At 45.1% G+C, this 19,170-nt stretch overlaps 1 protein-coding gene across 1 annotated transcript; it reads right to left on the bottom strand.

Moving 5' to 3' along the window:
* Positions 1–278: 278 nt before the first annotated feature.
* On the bottom strand, positions 279–18,369 carry LOC147885338 (Low temperature viability protein). Its single transcript, XM_087396885.1, has 4 exons — positions 17,883–18,369; positions 12,508–12,876; positions 11,544–12,185; positions 279–956 (listed from the first exon to the last, which is right to left on the bottom strand). Exons 1-4 carry the CDS (start codon positions 18,330–18,332, stop codon positions 825–827), a joined length of 1,593 nt encoding a protein of 530 aa, XP_087253011.1. The 5' UTR covers positions 18,333–18,369; the 3' UTR covers positions 279–824.
* Positions 18,370–19,170: the final 801 nt, after the last annotated feature.

Here is a 19,170-nt window from a genome sequence, read left to right as displayed (position 1 = left end):
GGTGGGGTAGGAGGTACAAGCACAAAGGACACAATTGTCTAACCCTTTTAATGGAGCCAAGTACACAACAAGAGTAGCAGCCAAAACCATAAAAAGGACAACACCTTGCAATGCTCAAAACATTTGGGAAGAAGCTGCTAGGAGACTTTGCTTCTTGGTTAGTAATGATTTTGTCTGATGGCACAGTAGCTAGCATGAACCACTACACCATTTAGTGTCTTAAATTAAGTTGGCTAAGATCGCAAAAATGCAGTGTCTTGAATTAAGATGAGCTTATCAAACCTTGGACAGCTCAAAACAAAGAGTTTCCAGCATTTCATTGGATCTCATACCATATGGAACAGCTGAAGAAAATTCCCCAACTTCTAGAACGGGAGGACATTACTATCAGTTGGTCTACCACAACTGCTGTGTCCTATAACTGGTGAGGGTTATAAAATCTTGGACAAAACACAAAAGTGTGGAACGTTTTTATTGGATCTCATTGCACAGAACATCTGAAGAAAACCCTCCACCTCCCTAATCGACTATGTACAGAACATTACCAACACATAGGCCAAGCATTATGACAGCCCACAATAGCTTACAGTATCAAATAAATGAAGCCAGACCTTTTTCCCAACAAACAGCCACAGAGAAAAAGTCGATGGATGCATACTGACTCAGATGTTTATTCAATCCTTGGTTACACACTGGCAATAAATTCCTGTTTATGTTATCAAGCCTCAAAAGGGTGAGGCAGTGGTACACGAGCATTAGTGGCAAGAAAGTTTGACATTACTTTCCTAAACAGCCAGCCCTTACATAGTACCAAAAGTAGTCAACTACGACAAATGAATGGTCACTGGACCTGTAAAAGCTGCACCATGTTGTGCCCGCAGTGACTCATCTTTATATAAAAGCTTCAGTTCCTTCTTTGCTCTCCTCGAAGTTCTTCTCTCTTCTTTGAGAGCTGCCTGCGAATTAATGCAAAACCTGTGAATATGATGCAGCAGTGTGACAGCAAACCTAAAACTGCCAACATAGAAGTCATAAAATAGAAAACAAATCTGTAAACTGCCACTAAATACAAGGCTAAAGGAGTTTGAAGGGCAGCTATGCATTTGATTCTCTTTTGAGAGAGTAAATCGCATGCAACAATCAGAGCACTACCTAAGTGATCTACTCCAACAACTTGAGTGGCAAGAAACCTTTCAGTCTCTGTGTTTCTTCCAGTTTCTTTGAAGCCAAGGCTTCACAGATGTGGATTCCCAACTTTGGTGAAGGCCAGCTAGCAATGAAAAGCCCTTTGTTGCTATTGCACAAGGATGGAGCTAGCAATGAAAAGCCCTTTGTTGCTTTGGGAAAGGGTAAGCCCAGCAAGGGCAAGCCAAACAAAAAGACTTGACATGGGATTCTTCAGATGTAGATGGTGGGAGCAGCAGAAGAAGAGAGTGCTTAGCCTGCACACATACAAGACATTGCAAAGAAGAGGCAGATCAAAAGAAAAGTAAGGAATACCAGGCTCCAGCCCAAGAAGGAAGAGTCAAGGTCAAAGGAGGCGCACGCTCTTCTGACTGGAGAGACCTCTCTATTGGTTGCTCACTGCAACATTGAGGTCAAAGTATGCAAACAGCAGAGTGGTCATGTACACGTCAAAAAATTAAATATTTCAGAGCCTCCGGGCCAAAAGACAGGGGGGTGTTCCCACAAGCAGCTCTTGATTTATGGTCAACATTCAGCCATTTTGCTAGTTGAATCCTGAGCATTGATAAGAATAAGTGTGTATCCATTCGCTTAAAGAAAAGAAGACACTGTGAGATGGTCCATGGAGCCTGCAGATTCAGAGTCTTTGGAGATGGTGCAGGTTGCAAATAGTAAAGATGGGCGACATAGTTCATCACCAAAGGAGGCCCTTTGAAGTGATGGCTTCCCCAAAGGAGATGTTGATGCAGACCATTACAAGATGGCGTTGAAGCTGGTTTTGAGATTTCAGCTTCTGACATACAAGGCCATGAAAAATGCCATTACAGCAGAGCATCTGGGGGTGGCAGCCAAAATTGTGAGCGCACTCTGGCTGCTGGCTGTGGGGTTCATGAGGGGCAGAAGCCAGGACATATACAGTAAAATATGCAGCCAATCACAGCCAGGTTAGCTCAACCCAGAGACTTCAATACCCAATCAGGGCATCTCATGCATTACTTCTTATGACAAAGTTAGTGGACGACCCGTAGACGTCGCCCATCTCTTTTTTGGAAAAATCTGGCTGTGACGTGCAGAGTCACGGCCAAGGAGATGGTCCACATAGGATGGCAGCCATTCATGAGTCATGGCTGTCGTCCTTTGTGAACTCAGCTGACCTAAGGAGCCTCAACCAACTAGGATTATAGAAAAGCACAGATCTAGAGCGTACTCAAAGCTGCATCTCCAAAGCAGCTGCATGCCGAGCTCTTGGCAGATGCCAATCTCACAACCATCTCTACCATCCAAAGACAGCTTGATCCAGCACCGTAGCTAGCGTTCAAATGGGAATTTACGCCTAGATCTCTCACCCTGAAGCTGAAACTGGTGGAGATGATATAGTGAGCAGGCAGTGATGCAGCCATAGCAGAGACCTTCTACTATTTAAGAATAGATGAAGATCGGGGAAGGATATCGTTGCTAACCAACAAGACTTGGAACCCTAGCTTACACTTAGGGTACACGCTAGCTTTGAAAAGGCCTGGCCAATGCCCATTTGTTTAGGAAGCTGGCAAATAAACTAAACAAACAATGAGGCCAGCCATGTGAGTGACCAGCCAAGCTGGTGGCAGGGGCAGTTGACTGGAAACATACAACCAGCCATGCTGGTTGGGTCACCAGCCAAGTCAAGAAATTTTGGACCAAGTTCACATGGTGAGCAGGTATAGGCTAATGCTCGCTTGCAAGAATGCAAGTTAAAACGAGAGGTGAGGAGAAATGTACATGGTCAAGCGCCTATATATGGCCTTCTAAATAAAGGATTCGGGGGTTTTCCTGGACATTCCAGCTGTTGGTGCAGAGGTAAGCAAGAAGTAAGTACACAGGAAGCTGAGAGCATTCATGAGTTGGATTGAGTGATTGAAGAGTGTGATAGTCGGTACAAATCAGCCCATAGATGACACAATTCTGGATGATGTAGCAAATGAGGAAACGACAGCAATTCAAGCATCCAAATGGAGGCCCAAATGGATGTTAGATACAATACATGACAGTGGCATGGTTAATCCATTACCTTACAGGACACACTCAGCATCTCAGCATACATCTGGATTACTTACTCATTATGTATCTAAGAGCAATGCAATGAGGAGGAGCCACTCTCCTTTGAAAACTCAGAGGAGGATTAAAGTGAATATCACTTCATCATCATAACGATACATGGTATTTGACAGATTTGCCTTATGGAAAGAAGGCAATTGGCATGAAGTGGGTTTACAAGCACAAATGGAAAGCACATGGCACTATGGACCATTTTAAGGCTAGGCTTGTTGCAAAGGGTTATGCACAACAGAAGGGTATTGACTTCAAGGAGACCTTTTGCTCCCACTTGGAGAATGACTACTATCAGATGCATGATGGTTATGGCAACTCATCATGGCTGGAATATACATCAGTTGGACATACAGACTGCTTTCTTGCACAGAGATTTGCATAAGGATTGTATACATATCTCAGCCTCGTGGTTTTTGTAGAAGAGGCAGGAACATAAGGTGTGTCAGCGAAGAAAGATTTGTATGGCCTCAAACGGGCACCTAGAGCATGGTACAAGAAGATATATACTTACCTTGCCGCACATGGCTCTTGCAACAGTCCGAAAGTTCCCTCTGTCAGAAAGACTTTATGGACATCGTACTTTACGTTGATTGCATGCTACTCACAGGACCCCATGAGCAGGACATTGCAGCCTTTAAGGTTGAGTTACATGCCTCATTTGAGATAGAGTGATCTCAGCCTACTGCATTTCTATTTGGGAATATAGTTTTCACAGCAAGTAGATGGTATTGTTCTGATGCAGACGAAGTATATACAGAAGCTGCTTCAGAGATTTTGTTTTTTAAAGGATTGCAAGCCAGTTGTCACACCTGTGGAGAAAGGTATGCATTTGATCAGACTTTTTATACCAGCACGTTCTGGGCTGTTTGATATATTAATACAACACGAGTTCGAACATAGAATATGGGGTGTCACAGTTGAGTAGATATATGCATAGCCCAGGGAGTAAGCATTGGCAGGCTATGAAGGTCATGTTCCGCTATTTTTAAGGTACTCAGCACCTTGGTTTGTTCTACCTTGGGGGGGTAATCGACAGCTACAAGCTTTTTCCGACTGAGACTGGGCTGGCTGCTTTGACACATTGAGTGTCCACTACGGGTTTTTGCTTCTTCTTGGGGACTTTGCACATTTCCTGGTTGAGCGAGAATTGGCCAGTTCTAGTTGTGAGGCTGAGTACAAGGCAACATTCACAACTACCTAGTTCTAGTTTTGAGGCTGAGTATATGGCTCAAACGGTTATATGTTTGCTTGGGTATAGGACAGCCTGCCGCTACCTCTATCTTCATTGACAGTCAGAGTGCATTGGCAATTGCAAAGAATCATGTCTTCTATGCTCGCGTAAAGCACATTGAGGTACACTATTGGTGATTATCTGCAGCAAATCAAAGATCCAGGCTGCGATTCTACCAGCAGTGATTTGTTTTTAGGGTTTCAAAGCTGAATACAGATTCATTTTAGGGTTTTTGGTCTGCTTTTAGTGGTATCAGTGCTGGAAAGGTCACCTCCCCATCTGTAAGCCCCCATATGAGGAGAGCATGAGGGAGGTGGACCTAGGTCCTGAAAGAAGGCCACATGGGCAGAGCACTATGGCTGCCATGGGCGTAGAGATCGGAGAAAAAAAGAAGAACCTGGAGAAGCCATGGTGGCTGCAACAAATGAAGCTCATGGACAGAAAGTTGGCTATGGAGGTTCAGCCTGGATCTGGCCTGTCAGAGGCATGTTTGGAGCAGCACCAACAGGCGAGATATACCAAGGATGGAGGTGCCTATGTGGCAACATGCTTTGCAGGGTGTGTGGGCGGAAGCGAGACCTGAAACTAGTCCCTCGAAGTGGCGCAATAGGTGGCGGAACTGGAGCATGGGCCAGCAGCAGAAAATCGCCTATTGGTCAGGCTGGTTGGGCAGGGTATAGCCTGCCAACCAGGCCTGGTTGTGGGCTGAAGCAAGGGCTGGGCCCTGCATGGAAGTATGGGCCAAGTGCCCTAGCTTTTGGGCCCCTGTAGGGGCAGTTTTGGGCAGGTAAATGCCTGCAACAAAGTCGGCCAGGGGGGGCAGGAAGAACAACCAGGTCGGCCAGATCTAGGAGCCTGGGTCGGTGGAGTTCTCAGCCCCTTGGGGGCTTATAAAAGGAGAGGCCTCAAGCCTCATTTAATCATCACTTGAAGCAGCCAATATACAGCAGACAGGAGCAGCAATTAGGGCTTCCTTGGGCCTACTCCCAGAGAGTGAAGAAGACTTAGAGGAGCTGCAGACTGAAATAGTAGGTGCTGCCCACCTAGGCTGGTTTCCAGACAGCAAGGTGGAAGGGATCGGGACGAAGAGTCTACATCGCTCGAGGATGAGCACGCGGGCTCCAGTCTAGAGATATCCGGCAGATAGTAGAAGTACCTTGTGGTAAGATCAAAGGACCACGCTCTCGTGGGACTTTGGATCTCTCTCTCTTTTGTTGTGTCCATAGTTTTGGACGGAAATATATTGTTTTGGTAGCTTCTATATCTGGCTGGATTATTGTCTATTTATGAGTCTACACATCTATGTGATGCACATAAGTTTGTGATTCCACTCCCCACACACACTGTGTGAGCTCCTCGGCTATTCTATAAGTCTTCCGCTATGCATACCCTTTGTTGGTCCATTTCTAACATGGTGTCAGAGCCAAAGTAGGAGGCTCACTAGTGTGGGAGCCTGAAGGCAGAGAGAGCTTGCTGAAGGACAACCCTGATTCAGAAGCTCTTGGGAATCAACTTCCAAGATTGGAGGACAACGTGCGTAAGGAGTTCTGGTCTACAGAAGGTTGAGTTTGTTTGACTTTGCTGTGTGGTTTAGCAGCAAAGATGTCGATTTTAGAAACCTCTTCAGCCCCTTCTCTCACTTCCTCATCCCCCAGATTTCTTTCTTTCACTATCCCTAACTTTGGAGAGTCTCGGAAACTGGATGGGACAAATCACCCTATCTAGAAGGTGAAGATCCGGAGTTTAGTGGCTTGAAAGCTATGGAAATTGACAATGGGAGTGGAGGCGAAGCCAAAGAATATGGTGGACAACAAGGGGAAGATACTCATACCAGCAGATGGAGAGGAACTCGAAGCTTGGGAAGATAGGGCATTCCATGAAATCCACTTCATGTGAGTATCAACAGCCACGCACGTGGAAGATACAAGCACTCTGATGTTGAAGAAGCAAGATCCGGGATGTGTTATCTGTCTCGTATAGATCCTTTAGAATGGCCCACACCTCTATTGACGTGTCGGCCATCTGGATGTGAGGAAGCACAGAGTCCGTCGTAGTCCCTATGACCAATGCCAGTGCATGGGCATGGCTTGCTTTCAGAGCAAGCACACAGGTAGTACGACGATCTCGTATGTACTTGATGTTCTTAATTTGAGCCTTTATAGCATGCAGTGAAGAGAATTTGCTCTTCATTTATCTCAAGTAATGCGAGATTGGAAGGACTGCACCTTCTTCGAAGGCACACGGGGAAGTGTGAGTGCTTCTTCAAATCTCGGACACAGATTGCTGAAGGTGATGGACAAGGTGTATTGAAGCCAGCTGCTTGAGAGCTCTGTGAAAGTTCATGGTCCAAGTTATCTGGAAATATTATTTTGTTGCGGATCTTGCCAAAGGAAGGACGGGTTGAAACAAACCCTCAGAGCATTGTGCCTGGAAGACTCCAAGTTGTTCACTCATTATGAGGGGGACAATTGTAAGATCGTGGCGTCTGGATTGCTTGAGTTCGAAGGCGGGAACGTGACAAAAGGTGGTGGGTGCCAGGAAGTGCTACCAGAGATGGACATGTGTACTAGGAAGGTGTGCAGAAGCGGAACGGGACCTCGTGGAGCAAAAGCCACTGGATGAAAAGCCAAGAAAAGATTTCGGCATTGAAATGTTCCAGAGGACTACGACCAGGGAGTTATTGGAGCATCGTCATCGACGTGTTGGCATGGGCTGAGATGTGTCGGTGAGAGGGGGTGTTGGAAAGGTCACCTCCCCATCTGTAAGCCCCCATATCAGGAGAGCATGGGGGAGGTGGCCCTAGGCCCTAAGAGAAGGCCGAGGCATGCTTGGAGCAGCACCAAAAGACGAGATATACCCAGGATGGAGGTGCCTATGTGGCAACATGCTTTGCAGCATGTGTGAGCAAAAGCGAGACCTGAAACAAGTCCCTGGAATTGGCGCAATAGGTGGCAGAACTGGAGCATGGGCCAGCAGCAGAAAATCGCCTATTGGTCAGCCTGGTTGGTGAGGGCCTAGCTTTTGGGCCCCTGTAGGGCCAGTTTTGGGCAGGTAAATGCCTGCAACAAAGTCGGTCGGGGGGGCAGGAAGAACAACCAGGTCGGCCAGACCTAGGAGCCTGGGTCGATGGAGTTCTCAGCCCCTTGGGGGCTTATAAAAGGAGAGGCCTCAGGCCTCATTTCATCATCACTTGGAGCAGCAAATATACAACAGAGAGGAGCAGCAATTAGGGCTTCCTTGGGCCTACTCCCAGAGGGTGAAGGAGACTTAGAGGAGCTGCAGACTGAAATAGTAGGTGCTGCCCACCTAGGCTGGTTTCCAGACAGCAAGGTGGAAGGGATCGGGACGAAGAGTCTACATACGCTCGAGGTGGAGCACGCAGGCTCTAGTATAGAGATATCCGGCCGATAGTAGAAGTACCTTGTGGTAAGATCAAAGGACCACACTCTTGTGGGACTTTGGATCTATCTCTCTTTTGTTGTCTCCATAGTTTTGGACGGAAATATATTGTTTTGGTAGCTTCTATATCTGGCTGGATTATTGTCTATTGATGAGTTTGCACATCTATGTGATGCGCATAAGTTTGTTGACAACAAGACAGAGGACCAAACCTCTGACTTTTGAGGAGTTGGGTCTATTACTGCTCCTAGAAGAAGCTAGGGAGAAGCTCTACAACAACGACAAAGACGACAAGGCATTGTTGGCAAAGGATTACGCTAGCAAAGGGAATGGCAAGCCTAACGGTGGCAAGTCTAAGAAGAATAACTCTGATGATGAGGACACTTCCCAGAAGCGGAAGCAGAAGAAGAAGTGCTTCTACTGTGGCACGCCAGGCCATTTTGCGAAGGATTGCAGAAAGAAGAAGGTGGATCAAAAAAACAAGGAGTCCAACTCAGATTTAGAGGGTAACACAAAAGAGGACAGCATGGAGTGCTTGTATCTTCAGGTGTGTGGCTATTGATACTCACATGAAAGTGGATTTCATGGAATGCCCTAGGATTTCATGTTCAGATGATTGTTGTCGTTCAGAAGGGGGCAGTACAGGATTACATTGGTTATTGGTATGTGCCTCGATGATGTTCATGGCTTGCTTTAAGAGCAAGCACACAAGCAGTACGACAATCTCGTATCTACTTGATGTTCTTAATTTGAGCCTTTATAACCTGCAGTCAAGAGAATTTGCTCTTCATTTATCTCAGGTAATGCGAGATTGGAAGGAATGGACCTTTTTCGAAGGCACGCGGGAAAGTGTTGGTGCTTCTTCAAATCTCGAACACTTATGAGGGGGGCAACTGGAAGATCGTGGCATCTGGATTGCTTGAATTCGAGGGCAGGAACGTGACTAAAGGTGGTGGTGCCAAGAAGTCCTACCAGAGATGGACAAGTGTACTAGGAAGGTGTGCGGAAGCAGAACCGGGCCTAGTGGAGCAGAAGCCACTGGATGAAAAGCCAAGAAAAGATTTCGGCATCGAAATATTCTAGAGGACTACGACCAAGGAGTTACTAGAGCATCGTCATCGACGTGTTGGAATTGGGCTGAGATGTGTCGGTGAGAGGGGGTGTTGGAAAGGTCACCTCCCCATCTTTAAGCCCCCATATCAGGAGAGCATGGGGGAGGTGGCCCTAGGCCCTGAGAGAAGGCCACATGGGTAGCACTATGGCTGCAATGGTGGCAAAGATAAGAGAAAGAAAGAAGAACCTGAAGGAGCCATGGTGGCTGCAACAAATGAAGCTCATGGACGGAAAGTTGGCTATGGAGGTTCAGCCTGGATTTGGCCTGTTAGAGGCATGCCTGGAGCAGCACCAAAAGACGAGATATACCCAGGATGGAGGTGCCTATGTGGCAACATGCTTTGCAGCATGTGTGAGCAAAAGCAAGACCTGAAACAAGTCCCTGGAATTGGCGCAATAGGTGGCGGAACTGGAGCATGGGCCAGCAGCAGAAAATCACCTATTGGTCAGCCTGGTTGGTGAGGGTATAGCCTGCCAACCAGGCCTGGTTGTGGGCTGAAGCAAGGGATGGGCCCTGCATGGAACTATGGGCCAAGTGCCCTAGCTTTTGGGCCCCTGTAGGGCCAGTTTTGGGCAGGTAAATGCCTGCAACAAAGTCGGTCAGGGGGGGCAGGAAGAACAACCAGGTCGGCCAGATCTAGGAGCCTGGGTCGGTGGAGTTCTCAGCCCCTTGGGGGCTTATAAAAGGAGAGGCCTCAGGCCTCATTTCATCATCACTTGGAGCAGCAAATATACAGCAGAGAGGAGGAGCAATTAGGGCTTCCTTGGGCCTACTCCCAGAGGGTGAAGGAGACTTACAGGAGCTGCAGACTGAAATAGTAGGTGCTGCCCACCTGGGCTGGTTTCCGGACAGCAAGGTGGAGGGGATCGGGAAGAAGAGTCTACATACGCTCGAGGTGTCTACATACGCTCGAGGTGGAGCACACGGGCTCCAGTCTAGAGATATCCGGCGGATAGTAGAAGTACCTTGTGGTAAGATCAAAGGACCACGCTCTCGTGGCACTTTGGATCTCTATCTTTTGTTGTGTCCATAGTTTTGGACGGAAATATGTTGTTTTGGTAGCTTCTATATCTGGCTGGATTATTGTCTATTGATGAGTCTGCACATCTATGTGATGCACAAAAGTTTGTGATTCCACTCCCCACACACACTGTGTGAGCTCCTCGGCTATTCTATCAGTCTTCCGCTATGCATCCCTCTGTTGGTCCGTTTCTAACATGGTATCAGAGCCCAAGTAGGAGGCTGCAAAAAGTGGTCACCCAAGTGAGGCGCCTGTTGTACAAGGGAAATGGAGCAGCTCGAAGTCGAGAGCAGCTGTAAACAGGGTAGCGGCTGTAAGGAAAATGCCACGAAGTAAAGATTTGAGCTGTTAAATGGCTGGAGAAACTCTCTACAATAGTCACCCAGCCTGGAGAATTAATTCCCCGCGATGAAGTGCCTCAAAATGCAAAGTGCAAGAACAGTCCACAAACTTGCTGGATAAGGACTCTAGTACAGTCGCCCTAGCTGGAATAGCACAATGAAAGGGTTTCTTGGCGACGAAATCCCTTGAGATGGCTGGAACTGCAGCTTCGAACTGAGAAGAGGAGTCGACCAGCTTGTAGACAGCTGCCAATGAGGTGTGGAGGGGCTGGGGTGGCTGGAAATGGCTGAGGGATGAAGCGTTAACCTGCTCTGATACCACTGTAGACACGTGCAAGCAATGGAAGATGGAAGCAAGCTGAAAACCGTACTGCTGGAATGAATGAAAGAAAGAAACGAAGTCTGAAATTAAGGTATGGAGTCTGAAAGAAAGGTACAAAGTACACAAAATAAAGAAACCTAGAACAGGGTGTCGTAGTAGTACCTAAGTGTACTACGTGGCACATGTCATAAGTGCCCTAACTGTCCTAACTGCCTATATCTAAGCCTACAAGGCACATAACAGGGAACAGAAGGCACCAATGAATAGCCCATGGGATGGCCTACAATTTTTGGATCTGTCCATGGCTTTTTGGAACTATCGTGTACTTTATGGAAATCCCTAGGAACTTAACAAGCATGAACACCATAAATTTCTCTAGAGACCCACCAATGCTAAAAAATGAATTCTCCCAAAGACTGCTTGTGAATGTTGATCTTCTACTGGGTTGGCCGTATGACTTTCAATGTGATATGAAGTCTCGTCAGTCAATATCGGAATCCATTTTCATCATGAAAGCCTATTTGCTTAGCCCTTCAAGATTTTCCTAGTGATGACAAAAGCAGCACTCTGCCCCTCAAAACAGATGGCACTATATCCCTTTCTTTTGCCTACAATGATAATAGCAACATCCTTATAAAGTATTTGCTACTAGACATGTTTTCCATCATGATGTAATTACAAAATGCATCCACTAAACAAATCACGAGGGTAAAAATAGCAGCATTAAAAAAAAACAATGCAGAACTTTAAAAAATGAAAATCAAATGCATGAAACAATATGGATTGGGACTAACAACTGTAATGGATTGATTGAAACTCAAACAAATGTGATCTCTTCTCACCTTCCGTTCCTTTCTTTCCTCCTTGCTCTCCCCAGCCCTTCTCTGACCTGCATAAGATTTCTTTTCTTGCAAATCCATTACTCCTGAACTGCAATTTATGCCATCATTTCTACTAGGTCGCCCTTTCCCTGGGAGGTAATCAACCGGTAGCTGCTGCTTTCCTCGAAGACGAATTGAAGGATTATTTATGTCAGCCTTCATTAGCGCTTTGCTCAAACTCTGTTTGTCCGGCTGCCTAGGAAGACTAGAAAGACTAGAAATCTTGCAGGGGTGATTATCAAGATTTGAATAATTGGTCGTTATAGTTTCACAGTCCCACTGTTCTCCGTCTTCATCACTGTCAGCTGTTATTATCAATTCTTTCTCATCTTCTGATGAATCACTTGAAGAATGTATCTCCTTTGGAGCATTCTGTTCTCCTATACAAGAATTCGGCACAAATTTTGCTTTTCCCTCATCAGCATGCACATTCTTGTGTTGTATCTCAGCTGGACTCTCATATTTGTCTTGAACAAGAGAATTACTGATCAAAAAATCAGAAATGACGTTGTTGAATGCAGAAATATGGACAGAACCATGCAGTGATAGGTCATCACGATCAAGGTCGCCAATCTCATCGTCGTCATACTCACGCAAAGCTAGCTGCATGCAAAAGTAAACAAATTGAGTTTTATGTTCACAACTAAGACAAATTGAGCTAGAACTATCCAGGCTCCTAATTTAGGCCATAATCAAAATTAGACCTCCCTAGAGAACGATTATAACAAACGAATTGAAAGTGGTAAGAAAATATATGCTATCTAACTCTGCTGTGCTTTTTCTTGTTCATGTCAGCCTTGCAGATATTTCTCACTGGGTTTAATTTTCAAGAAGTGGTGTGCCTATCTGTTATTTGATGAGGTCGACATAAATGCATGGCATGTACAACTAAAAGAGCACTACAAGTCAAATGCAAGAGACTTACCAGCTCAAACTGCTCATCCAATAGGCGTGATGGTCTATCATTATCATTGTCAGCTTCTCCATAATCCTCACTGCCATCAGAAGACTCCCTTGCAACTTCTGGACTTATCAAGATCTGCTGTTCAGATCCAGCTCCCCTGGCTGCAGAACTCTGTGCACCCTCATTTGCCTTAGCAATAAAGTCATCCTCGAGTTCATCAGCAGAATCGAACACACAACCATCATCTATTTCCAGCAAAGTAACCACGTCAGGATCTACAGCTTTGGTTGTGGAACCACGTATTCGAGATGCGCTTGAGCTGACAAGTAAGGCATCACTGTCAACACCATCTTCTGTGCAAGAAACATGAATTCTTGATGCATCATAGGCCTGGATAGAGTTAACAAGAACCAGTGTCAATGCAATTCTATAAAACAACATTTGTTTATCTACATTCCCCTAGTTCCAAGCATAAATGTGCCACTTTTGTATCATAAATCAGGTCCAGGCAAACAATTGCGAATGAATAGAGACTGCCAACACAAGCCACAGTGAAGAGCGGCTGTTACTGTAACGGACCTGAAGGAGCACTCCTACCTATCACGTAAGGATCGAGGCATGACAATCTGGAAGCAGTAATAGAAACATCCATAAGATGAATCTAGGAGCATACCCAAACTCATCCTCTAAACACACAAAACAAGGCAGTTTCAATCTCACTACAGTTACAAGTTGAAAACAATAAACCCCATCACGCATGCAGGGACTAGCTACTATGACATCCCCACTGACATCATCAGCGCCCAACGGTGGAGGCAGACCATAATATAAACATATGCTCTCGCATATACAAATCCAGACACACACACATACTTGAGCATCTATTGATTCAAAGATCTTTGTACTGAAATTCTGCAAACACTCTGGAGGTGAAGGGGCTAGCACTGAAGGAGAAGGGTAATCAAAAAGTAGTCCACATTCTCTTCATTCAAGCTACAACTACTTGTCAAGACTATACTATTTCATTTTAGTCTCTCCCAAACGAGTATTTCTAAGCGAAAAATGCTTGGACAATCTGGCTGATAGGACAACACACCACTTATGATAGAAAGAATTTATCACAACATGGATGAAAACTTCACAACACAAAATTTGCATGTCCGCAAATACGGTGTGGCATGGTATCTAGATAAATCCAGGAACATGTCCAAACTCATCCTTTGAAACACAACACGTACTCTTCAAATCTCATGACACATATATGTACCCCTCTGTATGTGTGTGTGTGTGTGTGTGTGTGTGTGTGTGTGTGTGTGTGTGTTCACCATATCAGCAAGCCACAACATGGATGAAAACTTCACAACATGAAATTCGCATGTCCGCAAATACGGTGGGGCATAGTATCTAGATAAATCCAAGAACATGTCCAAACTGACACATATATATGTACACCTCTGTGTGTGTGTGAGTACAACACAGCACTCCTTTAGGGACCCCACAGGTTTTTTTGCAGGTCTTCATGTATTCTATGCGGGACATTCTTCCTTTTCGTAGAATATAATGATCCACATGACGTTACATTATTGTCAGATGCACAATAAATGGAGATATTTTTCAATTTGCTTCATTTATGCCTCACATATCTCTTGCTTGTGCTGAAATGTGGCATCATTTGGTCGACTATCCCTGATGGGGGAAAGAATGCCTTCATCTGTGGAGATTTTAACAACTCCCTTGCCACTACTGACAGTACCAACCACTCTTCGCTCTCATATTAGAACACGATGCCTCGACCCATATGGCCGATTCTTTGCATGCTCGTGACTTATTGCGACATCTTATGCCCAATAGTTGATGGGTGTACATTTCATCATAATGCATTCACCCAATATTGGGCTCACTCGGATTGGTGGTGTATGCTTCGTGCAAGGCAATTTGATGATTTTACTTGTGGCATGAGTTTTGATTACACGCTGCATTTATCTGATCAATTTCCGGTCTTTATAACCTTTTTCTTTGGTTTGCCAGTAAATGATGTGCCATTTCCCTTCAAAAGGTTCTTATTGGTGCATAATTCCTATTTGCGGCACTACCCCTTTTCAGTTCTGGTTAAAGGTCTCATTACCAAGCTCACCTTGCATTCTTTGGTAAATGTGGATTGACTGTTTTTCTTCAGGTATGCAGATTTTGATTGAGGAATATGGCAAATGCTATCTGAGTGATTTACGCCGGAAAGTGGCTGATGCAATAGTTCAGATTCAGCATTTTACCACTGTTGAACATAACATGGATTGTCTTTCAGTGAACAAGCTCATTTTCAAGCTGCCCTTAATTGTCTGGCACAAATGATCAAAGGAAATTAAGGAAATGACAGCTTCGCTCTCGCCAAAAGCCCATGCAGGATACGGGCTGTTCTTAGAAGGCTTTTTCCAAAAGCCTACATACCTCTCACAGGATGCATTCTCTGCATCATGTATTGCGACCAGAAGGTTCTTGGACAATGCTTGATGACGTCTGGTCCAGTATTATTTTGCAAACTTGTTTACTGCCCCTCCTTTCTCTTCATCTGTTGAGCTTGTTGCTAGAGATGCTTTTCTTCGCCATGTTCATCCAATTCTCTCTTTTGAGAAGTCGGATTCATAGGAGTTGCCATTCACAAATCAAGAGTTGAAAGGGGCATTGGCTAAATTGGGATGTTCCAATCCCTAGGTTGGGATGGCCTCAGTGGATTTTGTTGCTGAATCCTAAGATCAACTAAGGCCTATTCTTTTGTACATGATCAATGATGCTTGGCTCTCCGGTTTGCTGCCCTCTTCTTGAAATAAAGGATTGCTGCGTATGGTTCCCAAGAAGCCTTTATATAAGCATTTGTCGGATTGGAGGCCAATCACCTTGATGCCTATGATATACAAGTCATCTCTAAAATGTTGGTATTACGTATTTCACAGATCTTGTATAGGCTTGCACCCTGCGCAATATGGATTTATGCCTCGCAAGCAAATCATGGATAACATTGCAAATGCCTATGTTGGTATTGAATAAGCCAAATATTAGCATCAGAGTGTTTTGATTATGCAGATAGATATTGAAAAAAGCATTTGATACAGTCAGGTGGGACTTCGTTGCAGATGTTATGCAACGGTTGGGTTTCGGACCTAAATGGAAAAGGTGGTTTACTGGCTTTATGACGGTTGCACATCATCCTGTCTCTTGTCTCTCTGATCTGATGCTCTCTTCTTCATGATCATTTGGACGCTCTGTCCGTCAGGGCTGTCCTCTCAGTGCTCTACTTTTCGCCATTGCTAAACATCCCCTCTTGATGCATATGAATGATTAAATTGGATGTTCAGCATCTTAAGCAGGCCCTTCATTTATTTGGTCATTGAAGGAGAGCTTTGCCAAATCCAAACTCCTTCCTCTCCACGCATGTGATTGACACTGTATTTTATGGCTCGGATTCCTACTGCCCTCGGATCAAATTGTGTGCTATTTAGGCTACCCCATTGGTTGCCATATTTCTTTACCACAGGAAAGGTTATGGGTATTGCCATTGATTCCCTCTTTTACAGATATTGAGAAATAGATATCCAATGCTACGGAATGCCTTTGGCACACTAAAACTGATTGCAAGGTGCTTGGGCTTCTAAATTACAGCTCTATTTGTTTGCCCAAAATGCATGGGGGCTTAAATATTTTGAACATCGACACTCGTGATAGCTTGCAAGGCTACTCTTTTAATTACTTTTTTGAAAAAGGTTAGCCATGAGCACTTATGCTCTCCTGCTTGTTTGCTTCACTCCGTTCTAACGCTTTTGGACATTGGATCCCTGCTCTATCTAATGTTTTTTTTGGGCCTCTACATGGTTCTATTCCTGGTTGTCCATTTTATACTCGTCTACTCCAAGATTGGTAGCTTCTTCTAGCACATTTGCACTAATCAAGACGCCCTGCCGATACTGAAAATACACTCCATTCACAAAGTACTCATTGGAGCCATGTCTTTGATCTGTCGTTAGCTCATCTTCAACCTAGAAAAGCTTTGGGTATCTCTACGGTGGATGATGTAATCGCATGCCTATTTGGCGTACTCTCACTACCATGCTGCTCCATTTCAATCTGCTCCCCATTTATTTACGGGCCATTCTCTCATGGGTTGGAGATTTGATCGAGGCATTCCGGGTGATTCTCCTTTCTCTTTTGCAATTACCATCTTCTTCTCCCATAACCATGGATTCACGAGCGTGGGCTCTTTATTTGGCATCTTGACAAACCTCTCACTTGGTGGAAGGGTCGTCTTGGCAATATTTGGAATAGTAAGCTCCCTCTCAGACAAAGGCTTTTCTTATGGCGGTGTTTGGTTGGTGCATTACCAATGGGCTCTTTCTTGGCTACCAAGCACATAGCTTCCTCATGCTGTACAGTTCTTAATTTTATTGTACTAGCTGTTCTTCGTTAGAGCAGCTATTGTGTGTGTTTTTGGCTTGTACTAGCTGTTCTTCGTTAGGGCAGCTATTGTGTGTGTTTTTGGCTTGCCCTCATGGGAAGGTCTAATTGGAGGTTCTAGTTGGAGATGAGAACAAGATGAATAATCAAAATCATTCATGAGGCCTGCCCTGGAAGCTGAGAGAGAGAAGAAGAAGAAGAAGAAGAAGAGAGAGACAGAGAGACAGAGAGAGAAAAATAGCAACGGTGGACAGCCAATACCCCGCCCACACGTATCCAAAAAAAGACCCAACTACCCCTCGAAGGGGGACACCCGACCAGCCAGAATTAGAAGCTTTATCAACTCAGCCCAACGAAAACGATTACTATAGCCTTTCCCCTGGGCAGGCCAAAAATACATGTTTTAGAAATTAGAATTTTGATTTTTATGATTGGGCCAAGTTGCACTTTCTATTTGCATCCCATCTTTTTCTCCCCTTTTCTCTCTCTTCCTTCTCTCTCTTTCTCTTGCTATTTGCATCCTCTCTCTCTCTCTCTCTCTCTCTCTCTCTCTCTCCCCGGGCAAGCCCATTGAATGAAATTCAACTTGTTTCTTCTAGCTTATGAGTAGTAGCTGTCTCACTTTGGGACAGCTATGAATGTACATTCTTCTTGATGAAAGGTTCTTTCGCGCACACACAAAGTATGTTGATACAATGGAGGCACAATCTTTAACGTAGATAAGCGTGAGGGTGGATTATCCCGAACGCGAAACAATCCCACGAAGAACCAACTCCTCTAAATGGAAGGACCTCTGACAAGAAATGCGACTGGCTTAGACACTAAAATTTTGCGTTAACCCAACTAAGAAAAAAATTTGCCACCCTTGGAAAGCAAAAAACAGAATTCAAACTCGTAACTCTACGGACGAAAATAAAAACAGCAATCAACACACATCCGGAATCGACACTAACCTTTACGTCTGGACGGAGGAGATCGAGGCGAAGGTGGTTATTGGCCACGAAGGATCCAGAGCGTCCAGACGGTCCAATCTCCCTCAGATGCTGCAAGTAGTTATAGCCATCGTCAGGAAAACCCAGCTCCACCATTTCTCTTCTCGCCTGCTCCGAAGGTGCGGCAGCTGCTCCGGTACCCCTAACCGAGACAAGGAGCTGCGCTTGAGAAGGCTTAAAGCCGGATTCGCTACTGAGGACATCCTTGTCCTGGTCCTCTTCGGCATCATCAAAAATGGAAGTCTGAGAGTCGGGGTGATCGTCAGAGAAGCCTGGGACGAAGCTATCACCTCCATCGACGCGGGTAAAAACCCTATCCGGAGCGTCAGGTGAATCGTCGAGGGAGGAATCCTTGTAAACGAGACGAAAGGTGGCAGCCTTCCTCTTGTCGATAAACTTCTTCTTCCCCATGATGAGGTTTCTGCGAGTGATGATACGAATGCCTTAGGGCGCAAGCCCTTAAGTACCTACTATTTTCTGGAAGTTGCTGCACACATCGGATGCCAGGTGGAAGCCACCTCACCTCACACCATGGACTCACTCAACACTAATTACCTCGAGTATGTCCCCCTCACATTGAATGGGAAATTCCTCTTAATTAGTTGTGGGAAAAAGAAGAGGGGTGAAAAGGAAGAGAGCAGGGCCGTGATGACACTAACGAATAAAGGGGGGAGGGAGGAGTTTCAGTTAAAGAATGATGGTGGGTTGAGGGAGCCTATATTGGGGAGGGGGGAGAGGGACCACTTATGAAGGGGGCATTAAAGGAGGGGGAGGCGCGACCATTTATAATATTGTAGTTATACAGATGTTATACTACTCTATAGCTTAGTGGTACAGCTCATGTGTGAAACACAACATAATGGATGTGAATCCCTTCTTGAATTTCACATATAATGTGCATCCCTCTTACACAGGCTAAAAAGATTAACCTATGCATTCCGTAGCATTGGATATCAATTTCTCAATATCTGTAAAAGAGGGAATCAATGGCAATATCCATAACCTTTCCTGTGGTAAAGAAATATGGCAACCAATGGGGTAGCCCAAATAGCACACAATTTGATCCGAGGGCAGTATGAATCCGAGACATAAAATACGGTGTCAATCACATCCGTGGAGAGGAAGAAGTTTGGATTTGGCAAAGCTCTCCTTCAATGACCAAATAAATGAAGGGCCTGCTTAAGATGCTGAACATCCAATTCAAAGTTGTTGAGAAAAAAGAAAGAATCACCTGCGTAGGACCTTCAAG

This window comes from Dipteris shenzhenensis, chromosome 25 (assembly GCF_047967505.1).
Source record: "Dipteris shenzhenensis isolate YYH24624 ecotype China chromosome 25, Dip_SZ_1.0, whole genome shotgun sequence".
In the NCBI taxonomy this organism is placed as follows: Eukaryota; Viridiplantae; Streptophyta; class Polypodiopsida; order Gleicheniales; family Dipteridaceae; genus Dipteris; species Dipteris shenzhenensis.
The sequence above is the reverse complement of the archived record's forward strand: the minus strand, read 5'-3'. Positions and strand labels throughout refer to the sequence as shown.